Source organism: Microchirus variegatus (genome assembly GCF_963457635.1).
Source record: "Microchirus variegatus genome assembly, chromosome: 5".
Lineage (NCBI taxonomy): Eukaryota > Metazoa > Chordata > Actinopteri > Pleuronectiformes > Soleidae > Microchirus > Microchirus variegatus.
In genome coordinates, this window is record NC_139806.1 from 11,318,160 (window position 1) to 11,345,188 (window position 27,029).

Below are 27,029 nucleotides of genomic sequence, written 5' to 3' on the forward strand. Positions count from 1 at the left end.
AAAGAGACTGAACACAACTACCCCATCAGTATGTTTAATTAGGGTTTTCTCTGGATTAGTTAAACTGGTCTGTGGACCTAAATATTACGGGTTAATTCAGATTTCAATTTATTGTAATGATTCAAATGCAAATCTATAGACAAAAGCAGATTTTTTTTATGCCTTAAGTTTTTAACGGATTGATTCAGCATTTGTCTATTCAGGTTACCAGGTTATAAACAGTTCTCAGAGTATCACTACTCACCGAACACGTACAGAGGTTCAGGCTGCTGATTGGGGATGAAAGAGGCTCCTTTCTCCTTGTCTTTTCAGGTTTAAGAGCAGTGTAGCGCATGTTCACAGGGGTTTCCAGGTATCTCAGGTGAGTAGGACGGGAGTGGACCTGAGGAGGTAAATGGTGCAGGATTAGTTGATTTAGCATTCAAAGTTAACTCTTTCATTGTAAAGTTAAATATTATTGCACACAGAAGCAGGTGTGATCACACTGGGCTTCACCGATGTCTCCCTTTTGTGTCTGTTATTAACTCAAATACATAATGCATTTTCATTTACCTGCTGAAGTCAAAATCTTGCTTTCTCACCTGCAACAAATTGTTTATTAATGCCATCTGTACTTACACCGCAGAGAGTCAAAGTATCTGTGGAGGGGAAACACTTGTTCAAATTAAGCCTCGAAACAAAGGACTTTAAATTGACCATTTAAAAGAAAACATTACAAACTTTAAGGAAACGACATTCATGACAAAGCTTGACCACTGATCTTTTTGTAGCCTCTTCAGGCACAAAATTGTAAACCACAGATCTTAGTGATAAAACGAAGTCTTTTCTTCTCGGTTTTCAGTGTTTGCCGCCTACAATCACATTTGTCTTAGTAAATATGAATTTAAAAAACAAACATTGGCGCAGATAGACAATGACGAGATGGGAAAACATTAGTGTCTAACATTTATATTCAGACAATTTTGACCCCAACATCAATTAGGTACAACCTTGCCTATGGAATCCATTTAAATTGGCTTTAATTCCAAACTGTATCAGCAAAAATGGAGAAAGATTTGTGCGTAGAAATGTAGTTGACCAAAAATGAACTGAAAACTAGGGATGGGAATCGGTATTGGTCCGACACAGGTCAAAATGTAAAATTTAACACAGTTTAGGTTATGTATTTCTTCTTTTAGGGAGAACAATATTTGTTCCACAAAAGCAGAAATCTCTTTGAAATGAATTCGTGACATCAGTATCAGACACAAAAAAAGCAGCATCATCCCATCCCGACAGAAAACACCACAGTAGCCAGATTCATATTGAAACATATCAGCTTGTCAGGAACCAATTTTTATTAATATCATTAATGTGTCATCAGCATCATCAATGAAATGAGTTAGTCTGTTTGAAGCAGAATCAAGTGTGCATTCATTGCCCTTCTTTTCTTGATGAACACTTCCGTTCCACAAAGCGAGGAAGAAAAAAAGGGAGGGGGGAAGAGGGGAGGGGGAGGTCAAAGAGGGCGGGGTCTGCAGTGAAGGAGGAAACGCAGGGAAAACGACGTCTGGCGGAGCAGGAATCTCCCCCTTCACTGGGATATGATTGGTTTTTCCCTTGTGCAAGAACAACAACAACAAAAAAAAAGTCAAAAGAAAATAAATTCAAAATGGTGCTCTAAAAACAAAGATGAGAGAGGAAGAGGGGGAATTGCTTGCTGGGATGTGTAGTTGGCTGTTGTGTTGTTGTTTTTTTTTCTTTTTTGTTCCATAAAGCCACGTTAGGATTTGATGCAGTCGTCGTCGTCATCGGAGCTCTGGCTGCTGCTGCTACTGGTTTCGGACTCTGAGCCCTCCTCGACGTGCGCCTCCGCCACACTCCTCCAGGGGGTGAAGTGGAGGGTCACGCCACGCACCCTTGGAAGAACCCCATTCCTCTGCATGCCGTTCTTTTTCAGCTGGACACATAATCACAGGGACACGAGGTGTCATTTCATTCTTTCTCGTGAAGTTTAAGTCCAAAAAAACAGACAAATGTGATTCTGCAACCAGTCACTTAAAGTCATTCTTACCCCCTGAGGTCTCACCTGTTCAGTTTTAGTCTGGAACTCTCTCATCTCGTCCTCCGTCAGAGGCAGGAAGTTGTCGTCATTCTCTGGATATTCCTGCCAGCCCATCGCCTTCAGCAACCTACATAAGCATAGTAATTTTCTGCTTAGCTTAGCTGTGTGTGTGTGTGGGGGGTGTGTGTGTGTGAAGAAGGCTGAGGAAACATTTTCCATTAAACCTATTTTAGTGAGAACATCTGAAATGTAATTCTGAATGTAATGAATTGATTGCAGTGTTATAATTACAATATGTGTCACTACTTAAGGACATTTTCTGGCATAGACACCAAATTTGTCAGGCCCAGTAGTCCACATGGAGACCACAACCTGGTCCTAATGAGGCAGAACCTCAATTCTGAGGAAGTGGTTAAATTTAGGGCTGAGATTTGAATTAAATTGGTTAGGTTAAGCATCAACTGTGAGAGGTAATGGTTTGCTTAGGCTGTCCAGATGAAGAGAACGGCTGTACAAAGCTGTGTGTGCGTGCGTGTGCGCGCATGTGTGTGTGCGTGCATGTGGTACCTGTGCTCTGCCTCCAGGGAGCTGGACAGGTGTTCAGTGTCTGAGTCACTGAGGGAGTAGGACAGACCGTTCTCATGGCAGACTTCTTCACTGTAAGCTTTGGGCTCTGGTGTGTTACATTCACCCTGAGAAAATTTACACAGTAAGAGAACACATTTAAAAAAAAAAAAAAAATACTTTCCCTCATCACTGTTGGCCCTAATGTGCTGGCTAATGATCTTTATGTCAAGGTAAGGGTAAACGGGGTCTGTTACATACACGGTAAAAATAATTTGTCATATCATTCTGACCGTGAGTCAGAGAATTGCTACAAATCCCACGCTACACTCACTATGAAGATATGTTGTCATTAGTGCAGCTGTGAGGATTACTGGCTGCTTCCCACTCTCTCTGTGTGTGTGTGATATTGAAACGCCTCACTGCCTCAGGAGAGCAGGAAAAATAATGAAAGGTCCTTCTCGTCCTAGCCATGGTCATTTCACTCTGCTGCCCCCAGAGAAGCAATACAGGTGCAGTAAGTCCCTTAAACACAGACTGATAAACAGCTTCTTCCCCAGAACCAACAGAACAGAACTCCTTCTTGTAGGGCGTTATTCCACCCTGTATTTTTAGAATTTTTACTGCTATGTCTTGTATTTATATAGCATTTCAGAGCATAAAAACAACTCTGTTCCTGCTCCTAAGGTCCACACCATGATTGTACACGTGTTCTTATGGGTCACAAGTACCTCTCCCGATGTTCCCGGGCTGCTGCTTGTCGTCAGCTCTCCGGTGCCCTCGTCCTTCAGAGCTCGCAGGAACTCACTCTTTCGGTCCGGACCGCGACGCATCAGCTTCAGCCTCGATGGGGCAATGTCTATGGGTGGAGTTGTGCTGGAAGGGTGCTGGAGGGTGTCATGGCAGAAGGCGCAGGGAGAAACCATGCAAACAAGACAAGAGTCAAAACTTTCTACTTTTTTCCCCCCTCAACCTCCACAAAAAAGAAAAAAAACTACATAAATACAAAGCAGCTACAGTTATATTCCATGAATATGGAAGTTCATGATCACACATTTCAACAGACTGCAGGAAGGACAGGACACATACGCTGCTGATGTGCACCGATGAGTAAGCATCTCCGTCAGTAACCACACTAACATTTAACACACCAACTATGTTTAGACCAAACCTGTCATTTTCTCCCACTGGGGTAGGTCAGCTACACATGTCACGTGTGCAGCTCCAGTACAGAGTGCTACACTGGAATTTGCTCTCTTTGCTCACAGAAAAGTCAAGTATGTTTGTAATATAATCATTTTTAAATTGGTTTTGTTGCAACTAAATGATAAGTAGCCTGTAATTATACAGCACTCTAACTCAAAGTGCTTTACACTACAGTTTTGACATTCACACATCTCATTCTCATTCATACAGTGTTTGTACCAGTATCTTGCCCAGGGACATGGAGACCAGACCTTCCGGTTGAGCCACGATTGCCCCACATGTATATATACAATCTCTAGCTCGTCTGATGTCCTCACCTCTTTTGGGGCGCTAAGCTGTGGTGCACTGACTGGGGTGCTGGGTTTGGCTGCAGAGACGGGGCTGGTGAAGACTGAATCTCGGCCTGGCACGTGGAGGCCAGACTTGGTGATCTCTCGACCGCTGGATTTCCACTGGGTGCTCTGGAAGAGAGGACAACAGTGACTCACTATTAAAACACAGCTGCAGTATGTATAATAAGATTTCAGATTAGTTGAAGTGTAAAAATTAAGCCATATAGATGGTCTGTTTTTAATGTAATTGATTGAATGAAGCTGCTTTGCTACTCTCACTGCACCGTTTTTACTCTTGTAAAGACTCTGAAATGCGGTTTTATTTTGATAATATGGGCATGAGTGTGTCCACCAACAATAAGTGATGCTCTACACTGTGAACATGCATTGCTTTAAACATACAAAAGATTGTTTCGTCTTTTGTTAAATAACTTTTTGAAGCAAAGCACTGACAGATTTGGCTTATTTAATTCATTAAACAAAGAATTTGATTGCATCAAATCATATAAGTTCCATAATAAAAAGCATCTTCCCTGGATCTTACTGTTACCCATGTATATAGATAGATGCATTTAATTGTCCTCTAAGGGAGAGATGCACACCCCTGTTTATTATCATAACAGTGTGTCTGCTAAATTAAAGAAAGAAAGTCGAACACATCACAGTGAATCCTACTTTGGTGGGAGCCACAGCAGGTTTTGGGACCAGGTTCTTGTAGACACTGGAGACTGCAATGGGAGCTTTGTTGCCATTTGTGGGCAGAGTGCCAGCAGTGGCAAACCCCGCAGAGAAGGCTGTGTTGGGGTCTTCCTTGGAAACCTTCTTGATCACCAGCATTTTGGACACCATCTGTTTGCCACTAGGGGGGTTTTCTAAAACACAATCAGACCACAGCAGAAATGTTACAAACAAGAAAAAGAGAAATACAGCTTCAAATTTCAAATGTTAATTCTCTTACCCCACACTCCAGCATGAGGAGCCACTGCTCGCATCTGACTCGCAGGCTTTCCAGTTGTTTCAGGGTTGAGGGAAGGCTACGAGACAAAAATACAGCATCTGCATAAAAACCTTAGCAGTCAGAATTTTGATCTTAAATCAACAGGGTAATTCATGTAATACATAAGGCCATATTTATCACCGACTGCTTTCTTTATTTAACATTCAAATAGCTTTGCTACCGACTGAAATTATCTTTTTCTTTTCAAAAAGCTTTGTCATTGAAGAACTATGTTTGTTTAATGAATCAGGCGTTATCTACTCACAAAGTCCTCTTCCACAAACTTAAGCTTGTCATCCTTGCTGTCTTTGCGTTCCTCGTTGGGAAACTTGTCCTGGTACGAGGTGCCCTTGCGGGGATGAAAGTTACCATTGCGCTGCCGGTGCCCCCCCTGCCTGTCCCTGTCGCCTCCACCCCGTTTGGGGTGGCGTCCCTGGTGGTGGTGGCTGTCCTGCACGCCCCGCGGGGCTCCGTGCCAGCTCGGTGTTTCCTTCCAACACGATCCCCCTGCAAGCCCACCATGTCCTCCTTTGGCCACCCCCGAGTCCACCGAGTCATGCCTCAGAAGGAGAGAGGGCTGCTGCCATCCGTCACCTCCAAAGACAACAAAAGTATAGAATTTAACTTCAACAATTGTCTCTCAAACCAACTTTAAACTGTAGTGTATACATGTCAAATATAAACAAAATGTCTCTTACATTCAAACCATTGTCAAATGAGTTCACACAAGGGCAGTCAAGTCAACACAACTATGTTTATCAGTGTTTAGCAGTGTTAAGATCTCATGTCGCCAGTAAAGCGAGGCGGCTACAAACAGGTTGGTGTATGAATGAAAGCACACAAAAAAATGCCAACAAAACCTTAAAGATAAATATTGTTCTGCTTAACCCTGATAAATGCCTTTTGCCCTAGCTGCTGTAGTGTATACACACATGATCCCTCAGTCAGGCTCGACAATATTGCTTATAATATTGCCTGTTTTCAGTTGAAGGACACAGCATACATATATAAAAAATGTAACATTGTGTCTATGGAGGCAGAATAACCAGAATAATCAACAATAAAAAACACCTAACTAACCTACACTATCAAGTGTCTTAGCTCTTAAACCTGGAGTGGAACCCTAATTAATGTACTTGGTAAAAGTCTGTGTTTGTCCGAATAATGACCAATTCATGCCAACAAATATCTGCTCTTTCAATCACATCATTCCAATCCAAATGCCAATGATCACAGTATTTGAACGACATCAAAAGCTGGTGGTGCCTGAGACTTTGGCACAGTACAGAATATCGGTTTTCCTACTTAAGTGAATTTGATTAAGTTGTTGATTTAATTGAGAAGGAAGAGATTTTGAATTTACTTCTACTCAGAGGACAGAAGGAGGGCAAGAATCCGAGGTGCAGTGCAAAAAAAAAGCAAGAAAGCAAGACAAACAAGAAGGATTTGTTTTGGCCCGAGTCCAATAGTTGAAGATGAAACAACTACCTGGAGACAGAGACGACCAATCACATGACTGACAGTGTCCTGAATACAAGCTTGTGCCACATAACAGGAAAGTTTTTTTCCTGTCATTTCTACACATTTAAAAGTTTAGCATAGTATAAACCAGGCTTATGGTTTCCCTCAGAATGTCCTGAATTACCGTCTTAAATATTTCTAGAGTTAGACCAGCAGCCACAGTCTGTTTCAGCTGCTTCTGTCTAGAAATCAGTATCACATCCTCAAGGCCTGTATGAGTTTTACCCCAGACAAACAAGCCTGTGAATGCAAAGGACAATAAGGGTCTGTCTGTCTGTCTGTGAACCGACATACACAAGCACACACTCACATTCTGCAAAAACAACATGAGCACAACACACAATATTATTGCTTCAGTGTTAAGGAGCTGAAAGAGCAGAAGACAGTAGCAAGAGGGAAAATTCAATACGCCGTACTATAATTTTGCACATCAAGTTTCATTTGCACACCTACTTCAGTTTGCACAACATGCAGCTTTTCTATTTCAACAGTGTCTATTTTTTCTATTATCTGCACATGCAACCCAAACCCTTCTATTGCATTTCTAGTTATATTGCCCTTAATTTGTGTTCCTTTATTACTTTTAACTATATATCCATTTCTTTTGACCTTTAACTCTGAATTTGTGTGAAGAAGAATTTATTAATCTTATTGTACATATGACAAACTCTTTTTGAATCTTGAATCTGCTGTGCTCACTTGCAGAGAGAGTGCAATGTCCTTCACATTTTTGTGAATGATCTCACATTGCGCCATATAATAAAACTGGTAAAAACAAGAATTCAATTGGATGGAGTTAAACTTTGACTTGTGCATCATTTCATAACCATTTGACAACAGAACAGCAATTGGCTGATCATCAAAATGTCTGTAGACAACTCACTGTCCCAGTGACCACTATCCAGCGGACTGAGTTACCAAAGTGGGTTCATTTCCTCTCTTACTCGGAATTCTTTTTGTTGTTAAAGTTCACTAGTTTCACGCCTAAGCCTATGTACAAGTTGCTTCCTGCTTTCATTTGTGCCAGCCTTCAGAAACTCATGTTTACTGCAACTGCGTGTTGAACTGGACTGATGAAAGTCTGTTCAGGCTGAAACACATGCAGTACATGGGCCACATATGAACCACAATGCTACTCTAAAGACTGTAGTTACACAGGTGTTTTCTTATTCCATGAAGAATATCTGTTGTAATCTATGAATTACAAGAAGTTGCAGAAAACAAATAACATTTTGTACCCTTTTGTTTGTTTAATACTGCATTGTACCCAAACTCTGTTTCATTAAATCTGCTAATTTTCTTTTCCTTATAGATCAAGTTAACACACAGACGGGCAACTGGTGCACACCGTTACCTGCTGGAGCACGCAGGGAGCCGTTGTTGAAGAAACCATCAGAGGAGTTGTGGCGGCGGCGGCTCACAGCAGCTCTACCGTCTCTATGGTGGTGGGGCTCACCTTGTTTATCAAGGTTGGCAGCAGGGGACTGTGGGTAAACGAGAGACGGTGGGCAATTATAAATGTGTAGACAAAGACGGGCAGTTTCTCTACTTCATGCTTGGCCTTAAGTAAAAAAAATATAATTTGCATAAATTACTTTCATTCATTCCTCCAGTGTAGGTATTAGGGATGCAAAGCAACAATACTCTCTTGTGAAGGTGATATGCCTTGGACTGGATTACATGACATTTTGGAAAGCTTTGCTGCTGTTGGTTCACATTGTGCTGAAGCAACATTTCACTTACCACTGCTACACTGACATTATCTGAGTCACTATCACACCAGCTCAGTGTTTCATGAAACAACTTGCCAGTAAGTATTCTTTAACTTGGTCATTACAGAGTATATTACCTCCACTTGACTATATGCAGCTGGATGGTCATCTAGAAGATGTTGCAACATATTGAACATTTTTGTTCTGCAAGTTTTGCAGGCTAGACGCCAGTCTTCTAGAACAATCCAGTGATTACTATCCTTTGAGCATCCAAAATGGTCTAATAGTAATGCTTGAGTGCTCAGTCCCTTGGTCACTGTAGTGTAGCCATGTTGCTGTTATTTAATGTTGGATGACAATAAGATTTAACAGTGCAGTTCCACAGCTGCCACCTGTTACACTGGAGTGTGGTACATAGTTGTTTTCCTTTTTTTAACCCATAGTTAATAGTGTAATCAGTTACTGAATAAAAATCTGAGGATGAAGGTCTGTTATATCAAGGGAAAGGCAGTATACTGTGCATAGTCCATTACTTACCCAGACAGCAGTGTTTGACATTGACTTCAAATGATCAGTTCCATCCCAGTCATTTCAACATATTCTGCAGAGACTAGACTAGATTCAAATGAGGACAATGCCTTGTGCTCCATTTTCTCTAACAGACTAAACTGGGCAACTTCCACATTCAGATTGCACACAGCTCTAGGCAGAAACACAAAGGGCTAAAATGTATCCAATTATTCCTGCAACACCTAAGCTTTCTTATTGCAGCATTATTCAAAAAGCATACCAAATCAGTTCAAACAACTGTGGTTTGGGGGAAATCACCGAGGTATGACATCAGACAGTTAACACAGGTCAAAAGATCAGTTAAGTCCACAGTTTTATCACAGCTCATGACATTTACATTGTGTGCAACAAAAACAATCAAACAGATCACAAATCACACAAAATGTAGAGCTTAATTGGCTAAATATTTGACGGCTGCTTAAACACAAACTCCTCTTTCTTATTGTCCATGTTGTGACTGTGATAATAATAATAATACATAGTTTTTTTTATTATAGCAGTGTATTTACAAATGGGTGTAGAGTTACACAATACTATTTATGTTGTTGCTCTGCAGCCATGCTCACATTTGCATCTCTTCAGAGGAGTCTCCTCTCAGGGTCAGGGGGTATTTTCCCAAAGGAAAACACCTCCTCAAACATTATGGAACGCAACATGCAATACTGATACTAGCTCTTTCACTGATAACAATGAAAAGTCCTCGACATGTTGCTCAATGGAGTAAAACTCTACATCTTCTACGAAAAATGACAAGTGTTTCCCTTATGTACCATTAATGATCATCGATAATAACATGCACAAGTGCCCGATCCAAATGTAGGTATGACAAGCTGCAAGAAAATCTATGACCGCTTCCTATAAAACCTCCATCAGGACCTGGAGCTGTTCATTGATGATATACTTCATACAGTTTCCTTTCTTCTGTGATCAGTCTTTTTCATAACAGAACACAATGATCCTCCATTAAACCCTGGACTGACTGTATCACCAGTCACTGAGGATCTCTCACACACACACACACACACACATTCACACTCCGGTGCAAAGATACACACGTTCACAACAGCTTTAAATCGACTCATCTCCTGTGATCACCTACCACACACACACACATGTACATATATGTAAAGTACAGACACACACCTTGGCAGGCTGAGGAGTGGAGAAGTTAAGCCAGGCAGGGACAAAGTCATGCTGCGCCATTTAGGTCCAGTGTTTCTGGTCAGTGGAACGAGGCATCAAACCTCATGGCCAGGATCTAAAGACAGATATGAATAACAAGAAAAAACATTTAACATTCAGATTAGATACATTTTACATGCAGTAACATGAGTTTCTGACACAATTCCGCTTTCATGCATATAGCTACTCTGAATTAATGTTCTCTCCTTCAAATGTTGTGTCTTGTTATTTTTAAATTCACTGTTTTAATGTCTCCCAAAAGACAAGGCAAAACATTTACTTTTATTAGCAGAAAGCATCAAATCTCTACATGCTGCAGCTGTGTCTGTGGAACTAATAACTGCCAGACAGCTTGGCAGAACAATATCTTGTGTAGCTTAACAAGTAACACTTGCAATGTGTGCTATATGTGATAAATGTTTTCAAACCACCATGACCAACATAGCTAGGCTCTCTATGTTGAATTAAAATCCTTATGCGTGTTGTTGTGTGCGTTGGGAGAAAAATTAACACCTGCTATACACAAAATGTTGACTAATTACTCTGCCATTCATCCCCAAGCTATTGCACACATGCATGTTTGCCCTAAGCCAGCGAGGTGAAGCTTTATTATTACCCCAGAGACTGTGGCTCTGAAGTCCTCTGCCTCCTCCCTCAGTCCGACTGGGCTCGGTTCCTCAGGCCCGTTGGCACTGATAAGAGTGTGTGTGAACTGACAGATGAGGAGCAGCAGACCAACAACCTCCTCTCCACCTCCGCCAGGACAGTACAGCCCCTTTTCCCAGAGGCAGATCCCTTTGTCCAGGGTGGAACACTGGGAAATAGGTCAAAAGGTTGCCGGAATGATCTGGAATGGCAATCCAGAGAACTGGCAAAGCAGAAGTTGATTTTAGAGCGGAAGTGCAGAGGTCTACAAGGGGCTAATATTCCTTCTTGAATGAGATTCCCAGGCAGCTCCTATGCCGGTTAGGTCTCTTGTGAATTCCGAGTGATACCGTTTCCCGTCCAGGTAATTCCTTTTCTGCTGGCAGACTGGGTTCTTCACCAATGCATCTGAACCTTTTGCGCTTACTGTCTCAAAACATGATTGGACTTTATGCTGATTGGCAAATTGAATTGATTTGATGGTCGATTTGTCCCAGCAGAGAGGAAAACGCCAGGCTGCCTTATTGTTAATAAATGGAAGCAGTCTGTGAAAGCTGTCTCTCCTGAAACACGGACAGTTGTTTACGTAGCAGTTCAACTTGGACACCAGATGGGAGATGAGACAGCGTTGTCCTGCCACACTGTGTGCCAGTATGTTTCACCGAATCATTTTAAGTTCCACTTAAACTCATGCAGAAAAGAAAAATGTGTTCAGAGACAGTCTTCAACTGGCAATGGGCATCGATGAAAACCACTGCTCACCTCATTAAACTGGTGAAAGACTGTCAGACTTAGAAGAAAATTATGCTCAATGGAGTCAAAGTCACATGACAATGAAGGAGGAAAAACCCTATGTTACATAGCCATTGTTTTTCGGTTCTGGTTAGTGAAAAAGAGGTGTAGCTAAAGTATGCATTATAATGCCAAATTTATCTTCACACGTTATATTATCACATTTGTGAGATGCCCATTTAAGTACCTGCTGTTTCTTGATTAAAGCAGATTTAGGGTGTAGATTTGATTTCATAGATATAGAAGCCCAAAACCTACATAAAAATCATCCACAAACCAAAAGGTCTTCGTGTCATTTGACAAACAATCAAATTTCTTTTGGACAAAAAAAAAGACTTAAGTCAGCTCAATCAATTTGTTTTTCTCCAGGAAAATTGAGACTGAAAAATAGCACGTGTCAAAGTGGGTCTTTCCTTTCCTTCTTCAAATGACTTTTTTTCCACACACAGGAAGTTCCAGTGCAGTTTTCAGCTTGCTTGCTGATGGTTCATGGGTATCGGCACAGGAACAGACTGGACCTGCAGCAATAACAAACAAATTAGAAAAACATCACTGATGTCTAGGCTCTGAAGTCAACAGGCCACAGAAGCCAACAGACCTTCTCATAGCTACCAGTTCATTAGTTTGGTTTCATTAACTTTATGTAGCTTGTGGTGCTGTTTCAGTGTAAAGCATTTGCAATATTTAGTCAAGCATCATATGAACAGATTGGACAAAACATTGTACTACATGTATGAACGAAATGTAATGCAACAGGTCCACTAACTACATAATGAGTTTCCAAAGTACTAATACAGGTGAATCAGCACCCCATTATCAGGGGAGATAAGACTCCACATCCTCTTGTAAAGATATAGTTTTTACAAGTGTACTGTTCCTGGGTCTCATTTCTGATCAGTTTATTGACTGATTGACAGGTTTTACTGTATTGTTGGTCCTTCTGTGATTGGATTACTAACGTTGTTTTGAAAAACAAACAATTTAGTACTTCTGCTACCACCATCACTGATCTACAGGGGTGTATTATTATTATTATTATTATTTTAAATCCAGTTTCCTGCTATACCAATGTTCCTGAAAATATGTATATGTCAAATATAATGAAATATACATCTTTTTAAAAAACAGTATTATTAAAGAGCTAAGTTTAACTTTGTTTTGCAACTCAAACGCAATTAAACAGAACAAATACAACTGTGATCCAAGCATAGTATCATGCTGAAACGGTCTCCTTTATAAAAGCGAGTCTCCATTGGTAAATTAAATATTTATAGCAATGTAAAAATAACTTGAAAACGCTCTACCTCAGTGCCTGTTGTCAAACTGCTGCACATCTAAACGGGCCTGACAGTGAGTCTACGGTGGGGTGAAACTGAGGTTCACGTGCAACGTTTCAGTCATGACGCGGTATAATACAGCAGGACCCTAAAACAAAAATAAACTGCATGCAAAAAGTCGGCGCTAACGCGGGCATATCCCCACTTAAGTATTACATAACAGCTCAGCATCACATAGTTTATCACGGACATGGGTTTACTACAGTGTGCCGCACAGACATTCTCTTCACAAACAAACAATACTCGCACACCTAACAACGAGCAGCGTAAAATGATACATGTTAGACTTCAGTATTTTTGCACATGGTAGAAAACACACACACACACATGTCCGCAAACACTGCTGCAGACCAACATAGTAACGTTACACGCACGCTTCGTCAAGCTAACTAGCTAAGCAATGTTACACATACTGGCGCACTAAAGCGATTCAAGGCGCACAGTGGTATATTATTGACACACCGCGATGACTAATATCCTAATGTGGGATATCCCAACTCTACAACTCGCAATCTCTGATAAGTTAACTGACGTTTACGTTAGCGCAGCAACTATTAGCTAAAGCTAGCGTTACCTAGCCTGTAGAAGTAGTAGTAGTAGTAGTAGTGGTGGTGGTGGTGGTGGTGGTCAACGAAAGCTGCGTGGTAGTTGAAGTTATTTGGAAGATTCTGAGGGCTTGCTGAAGTAAAGATGCATATGTTGTGGCTATGGTAGCCAAAAGTGTCTACTTAAGCGACTGTCACATAGATACAATAGAAGTAAACAGACCTGGCTTCGTTGGAACAACACAGTTTCAAAATGGCTACCTTAACAGCGGCAGCACACATTCATCAGTTTGCTAAGTGCTAGCGAGCTAACTTGCTGTGTTCATTACGGTACCGTGAAGCCGCTCCGGAGCAAGATAGCTTCCAGTGGACAGTGGTTCAAATATACATTAAAGCTACAAGCACCGACAAGATGGAACTTTTCAGCGACTGCAGCCCTCCCATTAACACGGCTATTGACGTTTGTTTGGGGTTTCGGAGTGCTTACCACTGGCGCTGGCACAGGGGGTTTCGAACAGGCTCATCGGTGCTGCGTTCAACACCTGCCGTGCTTATGCAACTTATTGGTGTTCCACAGTGTTATTACTGGTGAACTGATGAAACGAAACGGCTTATTTGGATGCTCTAATATTTGAACGAGATATCATATATATACTTGCAATCATGGTGCCATATATTCGAATAAAAACACTGAAGAGCTATACTGTTAGAAATATGTCTAGTTGGTTTTGACAACTTGAATATAACCTAATACCTCCCCCGCCAGTGTCAGCCAAACCAGTCGATGTCAGATCCCGTCTCATTCAGTTTTAGAGACAGTCATTTAATCGAGCACTGATCGAATGGCAGCTCAGTAAACGACCTTTAGTTTAGCTAGTTCATGTAAACATTGCAACGATTAACCACATTTTACCATACCACAGTGCACCCGGCAAGTTGTTGAATGACATCGTAACGTCAAGGTAACTGCAGTGTGAGTGGTTTGCATTAGGATAACTTTATCTTACATCAACTTGTATGTTAGCTTGAAATAGCATTACCATGAGCCCAGAGTAGCTGTAGCAAAGCTTGAAATAGAACGTACATATTAAATGTGTGGAGTTGAACTGCAAATAAATGAAGTGTCTTTTTTCAGATCAAAATGTTTCGATTTGCAACAGGAAGACGCATATTTTCTGAGGTAAGACCAACGTGTTACTTGTTGTATCCCATGCTTGTTAAAAATACACAGGTACTACTTGTGTTAGCAGTATGAACTTAGTTGATCCTGTACATAACAATAATGTTTTTTGCACTTCTCTCCTTTAATGTGCTCTCAGGTGTCAGTCTGGAGATGTCTTCAGCAGAAAACCAGAACTGCAAATAGCTCAACTTCATCTCAGCTGCTGTTTTGCTCCCAGTTTTCCTCTCAAGTGGCTTCCACCAAAAAGCTGCTGAGCATCAGGCCAGTGAGCTTCTATGCCTCGCGTCTTTGCCAAAGCAATTTCCAAAGCACCTCAGACCGAGGAAATGCCAAAGAAGGCTTCAGTTTAAAAAACATCACTCAGGCTCCCACACCAGCCCTCTACCTTGGTTTTTCTGGACTTATCCCTTTCTTATCAGCCCCTCTCCTGATGTTTGCTTCCCACTCCTTCTACCCTGAAGTGGCATATGCGCAAGTCATTTATGGAGCCTCTATTGTGTCCTTCCTTGGAGGTGCCCGCTGGGGGTTTGCCTTACCTATTGGTAGTCCTGCTCAGCCAGACTGGAAGAACTTGGGCAACAGTGTAGTCCCCTCACTTTTGGCCTGGCTGGCACTGCTCTGCAGGGACAATATTGCAGAGGGAGCCCTGGTTGTAATCATGGGGCTAGGTTTGTCTCTGCATTACGACCTGACACTGCTGCCTGGCTATCCTGCCTGGTTCAAAGCCATGCGAACTGTCCTCACCCTGGTTGCCACCTTCTCACTGGTGGCTACGCTGATAATTAAAAAGTTCTGCACTGAGAAGAAGGTTAAAGAGATTAAGAGCTGAATGAAGAGACCAGTTCGTTATTTACTAAATAAAAATGTAAAATTGATTGAAGACGTGTTTTGTTTTTTCAAATAAAAATATTCTAATGCAGCAAAAGACTAACAAAGGTAAAGGAAATGTTGTGCAGTCAAAAAGCCTTTTATAAGAAGAACATAAACAAATGCACAAGCTGTCACATAGTTGAGAGGATGTTGCTTTTGTAAAAAAAAATATATATTGAAGTAACTACTGCTTTTATTGGGTCCTTTTTTAAATATTCATAAATAAAAAATGATGAAAATGAAGAAATTGTAGCTCTAAACTGCAATTATTCACAAATACAATCTGTCATGATGAAAAGTGGATTTAACTGGAGGTTAATTTTAGGTTTTCAGTGTTATGTGTTATGTGTTTTTGTAGCAAAGCTGGAGGTGAGTGATTCTTCATTTTCCATTGTCTTGCAAGTTTACCACATCAACATCAAACAACCTTGATGCTTTACAATAGCAAACCTTGGCTAAACACGAGAGCTATTTAAAAAGACACAAATCCAGTGAGATGTCTCGATTTATCATAACAGACCTAACATACCTCCATATCATTACTCAGTACATCACAGAGGTATTATAAACAAAGATAATTGTTAGTAAAGATCTCATTCTATGCGTCAATGTTTGCACACTTCTCTTTCAAGACAATTTGAATGATGCTGAAGTAATGTGGGTACATTTCAAACCTCGCCACTGCCTTTGTGTGACATTTATTGTAAATATGAAAAGCAATCAACAATGTCTATTCTGTAATGGTTCTTTGCAAAGTCATGATAGCACACAATGAGCAATACTGTCATTGTATAACACGTTTATCTGAAATGTAGAATCCACAGAGGACACAAACAGTATTTGGTTTACAACTATAAACACATTATTTAACATGTACATTGGATGAAATGCAAATTGCTTTCAGTAAGTAAAGCAACTGTATTCACTTGTAATTGACAAAGAGTATTTATACAATCATCTGTACAAAAATAACCCAGTGGAAAATGGGTGATTGCTGCTGTGGTCAAGTCATTAATTATATATAGAAATCACTGACTGTGAAACTTCAAACGCACCCAAGTTTCATTTGGTTCCATCATCGAATATGGTCAAAAGTGGTTTAAAGATTTTCCAAGTAGCAATGCACACACATCAAATGTACCTTTGAGGTAAAAAATAATAATGAAAACAACTAAACAATAGTGCTTTAACATCTCAGCCTTGATCAATATTGTCACTCTGATCCGTCAAAAACATAACCTGTAATCAGGATAACTTCTGACACACAAAAGGGAAAAACTCTGAGTGACACATGTAACAGTGTCAATGGTTTGCTTTCCAGTTGCAGATCTGCTGTCATATACATTATTTCAATTAATCCCAAATGTAACAGACAAATAAAAAAAAAAGGGAGGCCATGTCTAACTCATGTATAAATTACATCATTGATGATATGAAAGCCGACATGAGGCAAAAACACACCTTTGTGTTTTTCAGGGGCAGCTTCTCTTCGTTATATGACATTTCAGTGCGACTTGGGCTGACCTGAATGTTTTATAGTTCGACTCTGAACATTGTTGTATGTCAGAGGACAGCCAGTCCTCCGTCACAGCGGCTGGTGATCATGTTGCCGACCTCGGTCCACGTATCCAGGTGAGGGTCGTAGATTTCAACAGAGTCCACCGTCACTGGGGCAGAGAAGTCTCTGCTGGCTGCTCTGCCCCCGACCGCATAAAGCAGCCCGTTAACTGCCGACACTGACACGCCTGCACGTGCTGTGGACATCGGGGCCACCTCCATCCATTTTTCCTGAAAGACACAGAGAGTTAACAGATAAACAACAGATAACAGATATTTCAGTCAGGAATATTCTTGTCATTGATTGGAGGGACCTCCGCCAAGGAGGTATATGTTTTGTTTTGAGTTTGTTTGTTTGTCTGTTAGCAACATGACTCGAAAAGTCGCGGACTGATTTGGATGAAATATTCAGGATGTGTCCGCAATGGGACCAGAAACAATTGATTACATTTTGGGCGTGATCCGTAGACGCCATCACTGGTTACAACACTCGCTGTCTGACCCAGGCCGGCAGGGTGTATTTTTTAGTCACTGAACTGCCTTGGCAGAGGTCTGCACACTCCGAGTGCTTTTCTAGTTAAACCATTTATTGCGACAAATGGGAATACAGTTGGACTTTAGGTGCTCCTTGTATTGGCCAAGCTTGAGCTAGCCCAAGTAAGACTGGGTAACATTTTTAAACTTTTGAGCCTGTAAGACTGTAATCTAGAAAGGTGGAAGATGGGGTGGAGGTGGTAAAGTTTTGCCAGTGGTAGCAGAGGGAGGCAGTATTGCTGTGGCAGGAATAATGAGGGAGGTGTGTTATTTAAAAGGACCAACTTGGTGTGGAATGGCTTACACACTGTGGTCAGCTGGGGGCATACGACTTCCATGTCCTGCATGAAATAAGACAAAGCTTCATCACATCATCTCTGTTGATGCTTTACCTCTTCAGGACAGTATTTCTCCACCGTCTCCAGAGCACCCAGAGCCTCATTCCAGCCCCCGACTGCGTAGATGCAGTTATTGAGACAGGCGACACCCACGTAGGCTCTGCGCGTGACCATAACTGGCAGCGCACTCCATCGGTGGGAGATGGGGTCATACACCTCGGCTGACCGCAGCTCCATCCCTTCGTCGCTTATCCCTCCGATCACATAAATGAACCCTGGAGGAAAAGCAGCCCCAATTAGGTGAACAATCAAGGCATTAAAAGAACATTTTCTCTGCTACATGAGAAATACAAGAAAAAGGAAGCACACACCTTGTAGCTCACAGCATCCAAAGTAGTAACGAGGTACTGCCATGCTCCCAATGACCTCCCACTTGTTCTCCTCTGGATCATAGCGTTCCATCGTTTTCCCGATCTCAGAGCCAATCCAACCACCTAGAGTACAGTCAGGACAGGATAATGGTTATGAATGAATGACTTAGTTATGAATTCTGAACTGAAGTTTTCAGTTGAAGTATTTCCTAATCACGTCAAAATATAACAGCAAATGCTCAGTTATCGTGACCTTTATATGCTCCAGTCAATCTCTAAAAAGCAACATCCTTGTTTGGATGTTCGGTGATGATATGACCATGCCTTTAAAACTAAAATTATAATCCATAAGCTTTCATTATATAATTACCGAGTGCATACAGAGCTCCATGGCAGGGGCAGACGCCAACTCCACAGCGAGGGTAGTTCAGAGATGCAACAGCAGCCCACTGCTTTGTCACTGGATCATATCTCTCTGTGCAGTCAAAAATCATTGAGTCTTTCTCCCCTAGTGAAAGAAAAATTAATTACCCTGATAAACAAGCAGGCTTTTTTGTTGTTGTTACATTTACATAGCACAAGCTCAACTCTCTCTCACCTCCTACCACGTAGATCATACCCTCGAGAACTGCAACCCCCAGACCGCTGCGGGCCTGGTGCAGGGAAGATACTGTAGTCCAGTATTGGTTAAAGGTGTCAAAACGCTCCACACAGCTCAGTGCCCGGCTGTCACTCCAGCGGCCACCTTGTAACCGAGTGTAACCTCCTAAAACGTCAAAGATTGAGATAAACGTCTGTCATTTTGTTTTGGAAAATGTAAAAAAGATTACATTTTAACACTGCTGCATAAGAGGTTTGATACAGAACCTATGGCATAGAGGTATTTCCTGGCCTTTCGTCTAGGTCTCATCTTGGCTGGTTGTAGTAGACTGAACATCTTATTTTCTTTCGGAGACTTTGAGACTTCAGTGTATTCCTTTAGCAGAGTCTGCAGTGCCACCCTCAGGCTAAAGTCGGTAATACCTTTGAGGAAGGAAAATGGCAGAAATGGTTTGCTGTTTAGATTTCAAAACTGAACACAATTAAATTAAAAATAGTGTAATAGTGTTCAATATCATTGTGAAATGTACAGTAAATCTTAATAATGTCTTACCCTCAATGTACTTAAACAGTCTCTGTGGAGAAAGCAAGGGGAAGCGGACCGGTTCCAGCACCTCCACTACATGTTTTTTTCTCTTTGCCACATCTTGGAGAACCCAATCCATGGCTGCGGTGAATACTTGGTACTCATCCTCAATTCTCAACTCCTCACTTCGCAGCAGTCTGACCAACTGATCCTTCGACAGGCCCCTGAACTCATCGGTAACACACACCTACAGGTAGGCAGTTGGAAAAGGCAATGTGTCTGCATTCATCTTGAAATAACACTGTGTGCAAAGGCACTTTTACCAACAAATATGTCAACAAATAAAGTCCCAATAAATTGTTGATGGTGTGAATGTGGACAGAAAAAGATGGGATCTAATTACAACTTGTTTTTATTTGCTGCTGAGCAGTTACTTTGGGGTCATACCTCCAGAAAGTGAACATGTATGTAGTTCTCAGTAAACTCCAGCATGTCCATGCAGGCGATCTGCTCCAGGAACTGAAAGATGCCCACACAGTTGGACGGGTCCATGTGGCCCTTCAGAAACTCTCCACAAACAGACACCACCTCGTTCAGCTGCAGCATGTCTGCTGCGACCATGAGCTCCTGCACGTTCTCCACGGTCACACTGATCATGCCTGTTCAGAAGAAAAGTATACATTTTCAGAAAGAATAGTACAATCGTACACGGTTATTTAAGAGGATGATGGAAATGTCAGGCTTGATGCTGACCTGTGTATATGAAGTCGAGCAAAACCTCAAATACTTCAGTCTCCACGCCGAGGATCTGCACCTCCTCTTTATCTGCCTCGCTCATCCCACCAGAGAACAAGGCAGAGAAATACGGGCTGCTGGCAGCCAGCACCAGCCTGTGGACCCTGAAGACTTTGCTGCCGACCTTCAGCCCCACGTCGCAGAAGTCGGTGCGAAGCCGCATTTTGTTCATCTGGGCCAGGATGAGTCTGGCATAGCGGTCTGAGGCCAGCAGAGCCTGCTCTGATGTCTGGGTTGCCATGGCTGCTGCATCACCACCACTACCACCACCACAGCCAGGGGATGTTGACAGACAGATGGAGGACATGGCAGCTGGGGCAGGACTCTGTTACCATGGAGACCAGAGTCTCAGCCCAAAGCAGGCCTTAAAGACATAGGAGCTGACCGCAAGAAATAACCACACAGAGTTGATTGTTGTATGACAACAAACAATTCTGGCTTTATCAGCAAATAATGTACCATAAACGTATACAACATGTCTGCCTCGACTGCTCAGTGGCGAACACACAGTGGGGCAATATTATGAAAGTCACTGTCCATCTCAAAGTTAATATTTTATCTATAAAAACACAACTCCTGTCGCCGTTAGCACGACATGCTAACCATCATAGACAATTATCAGCATTTAGCGCTTAAACTATCACCACATGCGTCGACAGCTCCGCTAACCATCACAAAGACTGTCAACTCATAGAAGAACACGGACATTTATACAAAACATGCAGTGTTTTCGCTTGTTCCAGGTGCGACTTACCCATAAGTTTATTGATGTGGTTGCACGGGCAACTTCCGTCGCCCTGCACTGTCAATCCTCCATTCTGGATCGACTGCACTTGCCTTGAAGCTCCAGTCATAACTAATCGACTCCCAGAAATAATCAATTCCAACTTTGTATCACCAACAACCTTTGTTTTATTTTGTCAGGGGGACACATTTTTCTTCACACGAAGGCTTTATTTATTTATTTATTTATTTTTTGAATGGATGATTGTTTTTACTGGAGCATAATTTATACAGTACACACACGCCTTGTTACAACATTCAACGCCAGGTGGCAGTGTTACCTTAAACAAGCAGTTTAACAAATGGAAGTCCTTGACAAGAAACCACAAAAACCTACCATGTAAATTATCATAGTATTCTTACCATGTCAGCCCCCAGCAGAATGGTAATTTTAGATGTAGCTGTGCTCCAATGTGTTGGCTGCAAAGTCGAGCCAGCGACCTAGCCTACTCTTAGACGGTGGCAATGGGTAGTCCGGTTTGTTTTAATCAGTAGCTTTGTATCAAATTAGTTTAAATATTATGTTGGAAACCTGTTATTACATTCAGAACTCTAGCACTGCTCGTGCTCATTAAATCGGTCCGGTCAACTGCACTGAGGTGAAAGAACACCTCTGAAAGGCACTTTGAAATAACTGCGTTTATGTCACATACAGGAAGATAATCTTTCATACACTTGAAATGCGTAAAACATGTGTCACTTCTGACTTTCAATTTCAACAATTTCACTTTGTCAATAAGAATGAACGCACCTATGTGGTGCCACCAACCCTGGCCTATTATAATTCAGAGATAGTCATGTGTCAACCTGGCCACCATTTTAGCTACACCCTTATTTCCCTCTTGTTGGCCTGTATTGTTAAGTATGTCTTGTTTCATTAAAGGACACCTCAGCTGAACAAATGGCTCACTGGGTTTAAAGACACTCAACAGTAATGCACGCTTGGAATAAAAGTGCACATGCAACACTATCAAGTGTCTTGTTCACTTGATTTTCAAATCTCCTCATGAGTAAACTTAACCCTTTAAGGTACGCACCAAGAAAAAAGCAATGAAAACAATATTTATTTGCATTTTTTTATTATTTTATTTTATGATAACAATAACAATCAATATTTTTATTATTATTATTATTATTATTATTTTAATTAGACCCTACAGTATTTCAGATACAGGCCTCTACCAAACGGTTGAGACGTCTGTTCATAATAAACCTGGTTTGCATAATTCAGTACAACATTCAGAACAAGTCACATTAAGTGTTGGTGAGTTCAGCTTGATGCATTTTTCAATGAGATATAGAGACTTAAAGTGTGGTCGACCAAATGGTTGAATAGTACCTTAAAAGGTTAACACTTAACACTTAAACTTCCAGCAATATCATTTAGAACCCATCCTCTTTATATACTACTCATCAAAAGTCTACCAGAAAAACAAATGATCGATGTGTTAAAATGTATAATTCATTCTCAAATTAAGCTATTTTTTCCCCCTCGTGACTCGTTTACTTTCCACACAAGACTGAGTGTGTGTTTTTTTTTTTTTTATCACGCTACATATTTTTAGCATTCATGAGGTGATCAGAGCTTCATTGCCGTTTCATTCAAGTTCAACAACAAAAAAATGTCTATTCTAGTCTATTGAGGGGTGATGCACACTGGTGAGGAACATGCAGGTTCTCTACAGTTATTCTCTTTTGTGTCGAGCTTTAGAAGAATTATTTGTCATATGTTTCCATTGCCTCTTGTTCTTTACACTGCTGCTGGGGCAGGTGTCGCTTGTAAAACAGGTTTTAATAAGTGGGTGAGGAGTCTAAATGAACTCAATTGAAGTGACACAGACTGGATTTTTTTTTTCTTCTTCTTCATATTTTACTTCTGCTTCGGCTGTGGTCTCCAATTTTTCCCCTCTAGGTAATGTTTTTGCTCATGAAGAGCGTGATAATAGTCCTCAGTGATCATCATGTCTCCCTATATGGTGATGGGAAGTCTTGCTTTGTTTGCGTAGCTCGCAGAATCTCCTCATGTAGAGGTAGAAAACGTAAGCGGTGTGAGGGTCATTCTATGGAAAGCGGTGGCCGTAATTGCCGTTCTGTTTTAAGTGTAGGGTTTGTCTGACTTTTTCATCAGGGCTCTTTCCTCTGGCAATATGTTGCTTTTAACCAGGAAAGAAAAACATTATGGGGTGAAATTGACAGCTCAAGGGTTCGTATGGAATAAGTTCAGAGTTTGACGAGTGCTTTCATTGGCTTTAAATCAAAAATCATACAAAGGTCATTTAAAAAAAACAACTGTGTTTGGGATTTTGAAACATTCCTTCCATAACATTAACCCTTAACATACCGTGGTTATGATACATTTTCCTTCTTATACAATAAAGTTATCGTGACTGCAATCTGCCTGTTAAAATCAAACAAGGCTTCTGCCTCACCTGACAGGACTTGTGAAAGGTGTAACCCTCCTTATCTTGGCTCAGGCCACCACCTGCAGTGTACATATACAGCACTATGCTTTCAGACTGAGCTGCTTTCTGATTTGAACTCTGAAGCTTCCTTGCCATCTGTCCTGCAGACAGTGTCCATCAGTCCTGTCCCTTCATTGCCTTGCTGGCCACATGCCTGCTGGTTCTTTTTTTTAAAATCTATTTGAGAGCTGAGCTTCTACGACGAGACTGAGAGCTTGACAGACACTGTATGGTGGCCCTTCATTTATTACAGCAAATTCTTTTTTTTCTCCCTTGAAGAATGGCTGCACAACATAATAAGGGGTGTCTCAGGTGAAATTAAGTGGAACTCATGCATCCTTTTTGGGCATTTATCCAAAAGGTAATTTATTATTTTAAAGTGGTAATGCTTTCCTGTTGCCCTACATGTTCCGAACAAGTGGAATACTTTCCGCCCAATGCCTGAGCCGGTGGCTGCAAATCAGATTTTTGTCGTGGATCTTTAACTGGCAATGCTCGTGAATTTGTCAGCAAACAGTGGTATGTTATCACCTTACAAGAGCTGGCTCAGTGTCACCTCTCATCTCGCTGAGCTCCTTATTCCAATCACTGTCACCAAGTTTAGCCAAATGACCGGTCACTTCAGGTTTGGGAGGCATCCCCTGCAATAGTGTGAAGAGAGGCCACAGTAAATATCATTAACAAAACAGCAGAACTTTGTACTTCTTATAATTAACCAAGTTAAGCAGAGCAAAATGTGCATTAAAAAATAAAAGCTAAAGGTGCAACTGATATTATATATTTTTTTGCAATGTACTGCAGTTTGTGAAGCAAAAAAAAAACTACATAGCAATATTAAACTGGGTCACCAAAGGATGCATGGTCCAACAATACCAAGACACTTGATAACTAGGTTATCCTAGATATTTGGACAGTAATCACTGTCTGTTAAGTCTTGTAGCCATTTTTAAAAAGTCTTTAAAGTTTAAACAGATAAGCATATTTAAAGGTCAGGTGTGCAACAGTTTTAAGGGTTTATCGACATAAATGGAATTTACTACCTATTGGTATGTTTACATTTTGTTTAATTGCTTTATAATAAATAAATATTTTTACTCTAACCCCTGACCCTATGTCTTTTATATGTACCCTAGGCCTGTGCTGCTCCGCCATGTTTCGACAACTTTCTACTACAAATGGACACACACACAACTTGTGTTTCACATTTTGAAGACAAATCTTACGATACAAAAAGGGTGAGCAGGTAATTGAGAAGCACCAGGGCTGAGTTGTGTGTTTTTATTCTCCAGTCTTACCATTAGATGCCACTAATCCTAACACATTGGACCTTAAGAGAAGGGAGGGAAACGGAATGGAAAAACTTATGTAAAAACTTCCTTTTCAGTGTGAACCTGCGGTGATGTACATCCTTTTCCATTACACCGTCTTGGAAGCTTGGAAACACTCTCAGGTTAATTAGCTATTTCTTGACCTCAAGGACTCGGTTTTGTGCGCACACACACACACACACACACACACACACACACACACACACACACACACACACACACACACACACACACACACACACACACACACACACACACACACACACACACACACACACACACACACACACACACACAGCAAACACCATATGAACTGACTTTTAAACGAGGTTGTGTAGAGAAAGTCTGGGAAATGTGCCCCTCCTATGTTTAATGGTTCAGTCCGTAGGATATATGTTGCTTGGCAGGCAACAGAAACTTGCCTTCAGCCTATAAAACAGCTATAATGTGAGCCACTAGTAAAAGAGTGAGGGGGAAAAAAATGGCTCTCTTATCGATTCTGCCCCGACATAGCAACTGGCCGCTGATTGGCTGACGCGCGGCACATTCCCGGCCTCCCATTGGCTGGAGGCGTAGCGTGGAGACGGCTGAATCGGACGGAGACAGAAGGGAAGGAGGGAGACGATTGGCTGCAGCCAAACTGAAAGCGAAAACCTCGTCGTCTACTGAAAGTGTGCAACCGCTGGTGTGTGTGTGTGTTTTAGGCGTGACTCCAAAGGTAATTCGTCCCCCACCCTCCTCCTCCTCCTCCTCCTCTTCCTCCCACCGGCACCAGCTAGCCCAGGACTTATTTAAAATGAGAAATATGAAGCTTAAACTACGATGAATTTAAACGAGCTAGCTCTATGGCTGAGGCCTGTTGGCAAGGAAAAAGAAAAGGAGGAAAGCTGAGAAGGTTTCCGTGTGTGTGTGTATGTATGAGTCAGGGGAGGAAAAAAACGAAAAGAAAGGCGTGGGGGGTTGGGTTTTCACATAGATTAAACTCAGACTCAGGGAGCAAAGGAACATTTAAAAAGAGAAGAAGAAGAAAGAGTGAGCAGTGTCAGCGTTGGTGTAGCTAGGCAGGAGTGTGTGCTTCTGGTAAAAAGGGAAATGTAGCAAAGGCTCAGCATGACCTTTTCAGCCTTTATTTTATTTTATATCCTGTGCAGGAGTTTCAGTAATGCCCCCCCCTTCTTTTCTTTTCTTTTTTGAATACTTTTTCCTGTCCCTCCTCTTTTCCTGTCTGTCTACCCCCACACACTTTCTCTACCCACTCTCTCGTTGTCTTGTGCAGGCATAGGGTGACTCAGCGCTGGTACAGTCTGTCTCCACAGCATCTGGTCCATCCTGGCAGAGCTGTGCATGTCGCCTGTCCGCTGCCACCACCACCAGCTCCCTATGCTGACACAGGTAAGAGGGAGTAATCCATGCCCTGGAACTGAGACTGTGCACCGGTACATCCCTGCCTTCTGTTCCTCATTAATCCCTACCTAACACAGGCCTCATGTGATGGTTGAGAGAGGCCACCTGTTGCTCTGGTCACAGAAGGCCAGTGGTGATGTCACGCAGGGTCAGCAACATCTTTACAACAGTCATCAACATATTGCAGATAGAAGTCAAAATGTGTTTCCATCCTCCAAATATTAAGAGCAGAACTATAAGTTTGGGTCACAACAGAAGACACAAATAAAGGAAAGTGGCAGTAGCTGCTGATACATGGTCGGCTTTCGCTGCTGCTTCCCGTCTATTATTGCAGTAACATTTGCTGCTGACGCCGAGTCGAGGAATGCTGTGGTTTCCTCATCAGTCCACACATACTTCCTCTCATCCACCTTTTCTTCAATTTTTCCGATGCACTGAAATGCGGAAGCTGGAGCGTTGTTCCAATAATGTGGCTTTTTTTTTACTTTCTTTGCTCACCAAATCTTTTTTTTTTTTTTGTAACTGATTTTATGCACAAAATCAAAAATGTGCATAGAAACATGCTGATGGAAACATATAGTTTTCTGATCAGAGTTGTGATAAAGTTTGGGGAGACAAAACTCCAAGCTGCACTCGAGCTGGCTGGTACCAAATGTTTACAGTCGAGCTGCATTCCTTTCACAGGACCATAAAAAAAAAAAAAGTTGCTTCAAAATCTTGCATGTTCTCCCAGTGAAGTAGATTTCAACTTCAACAGGGGCAGGACAGAGCAGGGAACAGGGCCTGCACATATCCTGCTATTGTTTTTATGGCTTCCTTTCTCTTCCATCT

General features: G+C 41.6%; 3 protein-coding genes across 3 annotated transcripts; 1 reads left to right on the plus strand and 2 right to left on the minus strand.

Annotated features, from left to right (window-relative positions):
* Positions 1–1,334: 1,334 nt before the first annotated feature.
* Positions 1,335–13,912, minus strand: gpbp1l1 (GC-rich promoter binding protein 1-like 1). Its single transcript, XM_083890027.1, has 12 exons — positions 13,782–13,912; positions 10,745–12,083; positions 10,090–10,204; positions 8,019–8,148; positions 5,409–5,737; positions 5,105–5,180; positions 4,822–5,018; positions 4,132–4,275; positions 3,340–3,495; positions 2,612–2,736; positions 2,069–2,171; positions 1,335–1,939 (listed from the first exon to the last, which is right to left on the minus strand). The coding sequence occupies exons 3-12, from the start codon at positions 10,147–10,149 to the stop codon at positions 1,763–1,765; spliced, it is 1,497 nt and encodes a 498-aa protein (XP_083746153.1). The 5' UTR covers positions 10,150–10,204; positions 10,745–12,083; positions 13,782–13,912; the 3' UTR covers positions 1,335–1,762.
* A 379-nt stretch (positions 13,913–14,291) lies between these two features.
* Positions 14,292–15,459, plus strand: LOC310926786 (transmembrane protein 69-like; the record flags this gene model as incomplete). Its single annotated transcript, XM_083888973.1, has 3 exons — positions 14,292–14,409; positions 14,583–14,627; positions 14,767–15,459. Exons 2-3 carry the CDS (start codon positions 14,589–14,591, stop codon positions 15,457–15,459), a joined length of 732 nt encoding a protein of 243 aa, XP_083745099.1. The 5' UTR covers positions 14,292–14,409; positions 14,583–14,588.
* Positions 15,460–16,895: 1,436 nt separating this feature from the next.
* ipp (intracisternal A particle-promoted polypeptide) lies at positions 16,896–20,528 on the minus strand (the record flags this gene model as incomplete). The annotated part of the gene is made up of 9 exons (XM_083889781.1): positions 16,896–17,288; positions 17,984–18,204; positions 18,301–18,423; positions 18,671–18,808; positions 18,899–19,066; positions 19,168–19,323; positions 19,454–19,673; positions 19,874–20,085; positions 20,180–20,528. The coding sequence occupies 9 exons, from the start codon at positions 20,526–20,528 to the stop codon at positions 17,064–17,066; spliced, it is 1,812 nt and encodes a 603-aa protein (XP_083745907.1). The 3' UTR covers positions 16,896–17,063.
* Positions 20,529–27,029: the final 6,501 nt, after the last annotated feature.

What these genes read in the sequence shown, in the direction of transcription:
- gpbp1l1 (XM_083890027.1), bottom strand. Translation starts at nt 10,149, where the DNA reads ATGGCGCAGCATGACTTTGTCCCTGCCTGGCTTAACTTCTCCACTCCT. An exon ending in TCCTCATGCTGGAGTGTGGG is followed by an intron (nt 5,019 to 5,104) that starts GTAAGAGAATTA and finishes ATTGTGTTTTAG; the next exon opens with AAAACCCCCCTAGTGGCAAA. An exon ending in AGCTTAGCGCCCCAAAAGAG is followed by an intron (nt 3,496 to 4,131) that starts GTGAGGACATCA and finishes GACACCCTCCAG; the next exon opens with CACCCTTCCAGCACAACTCC.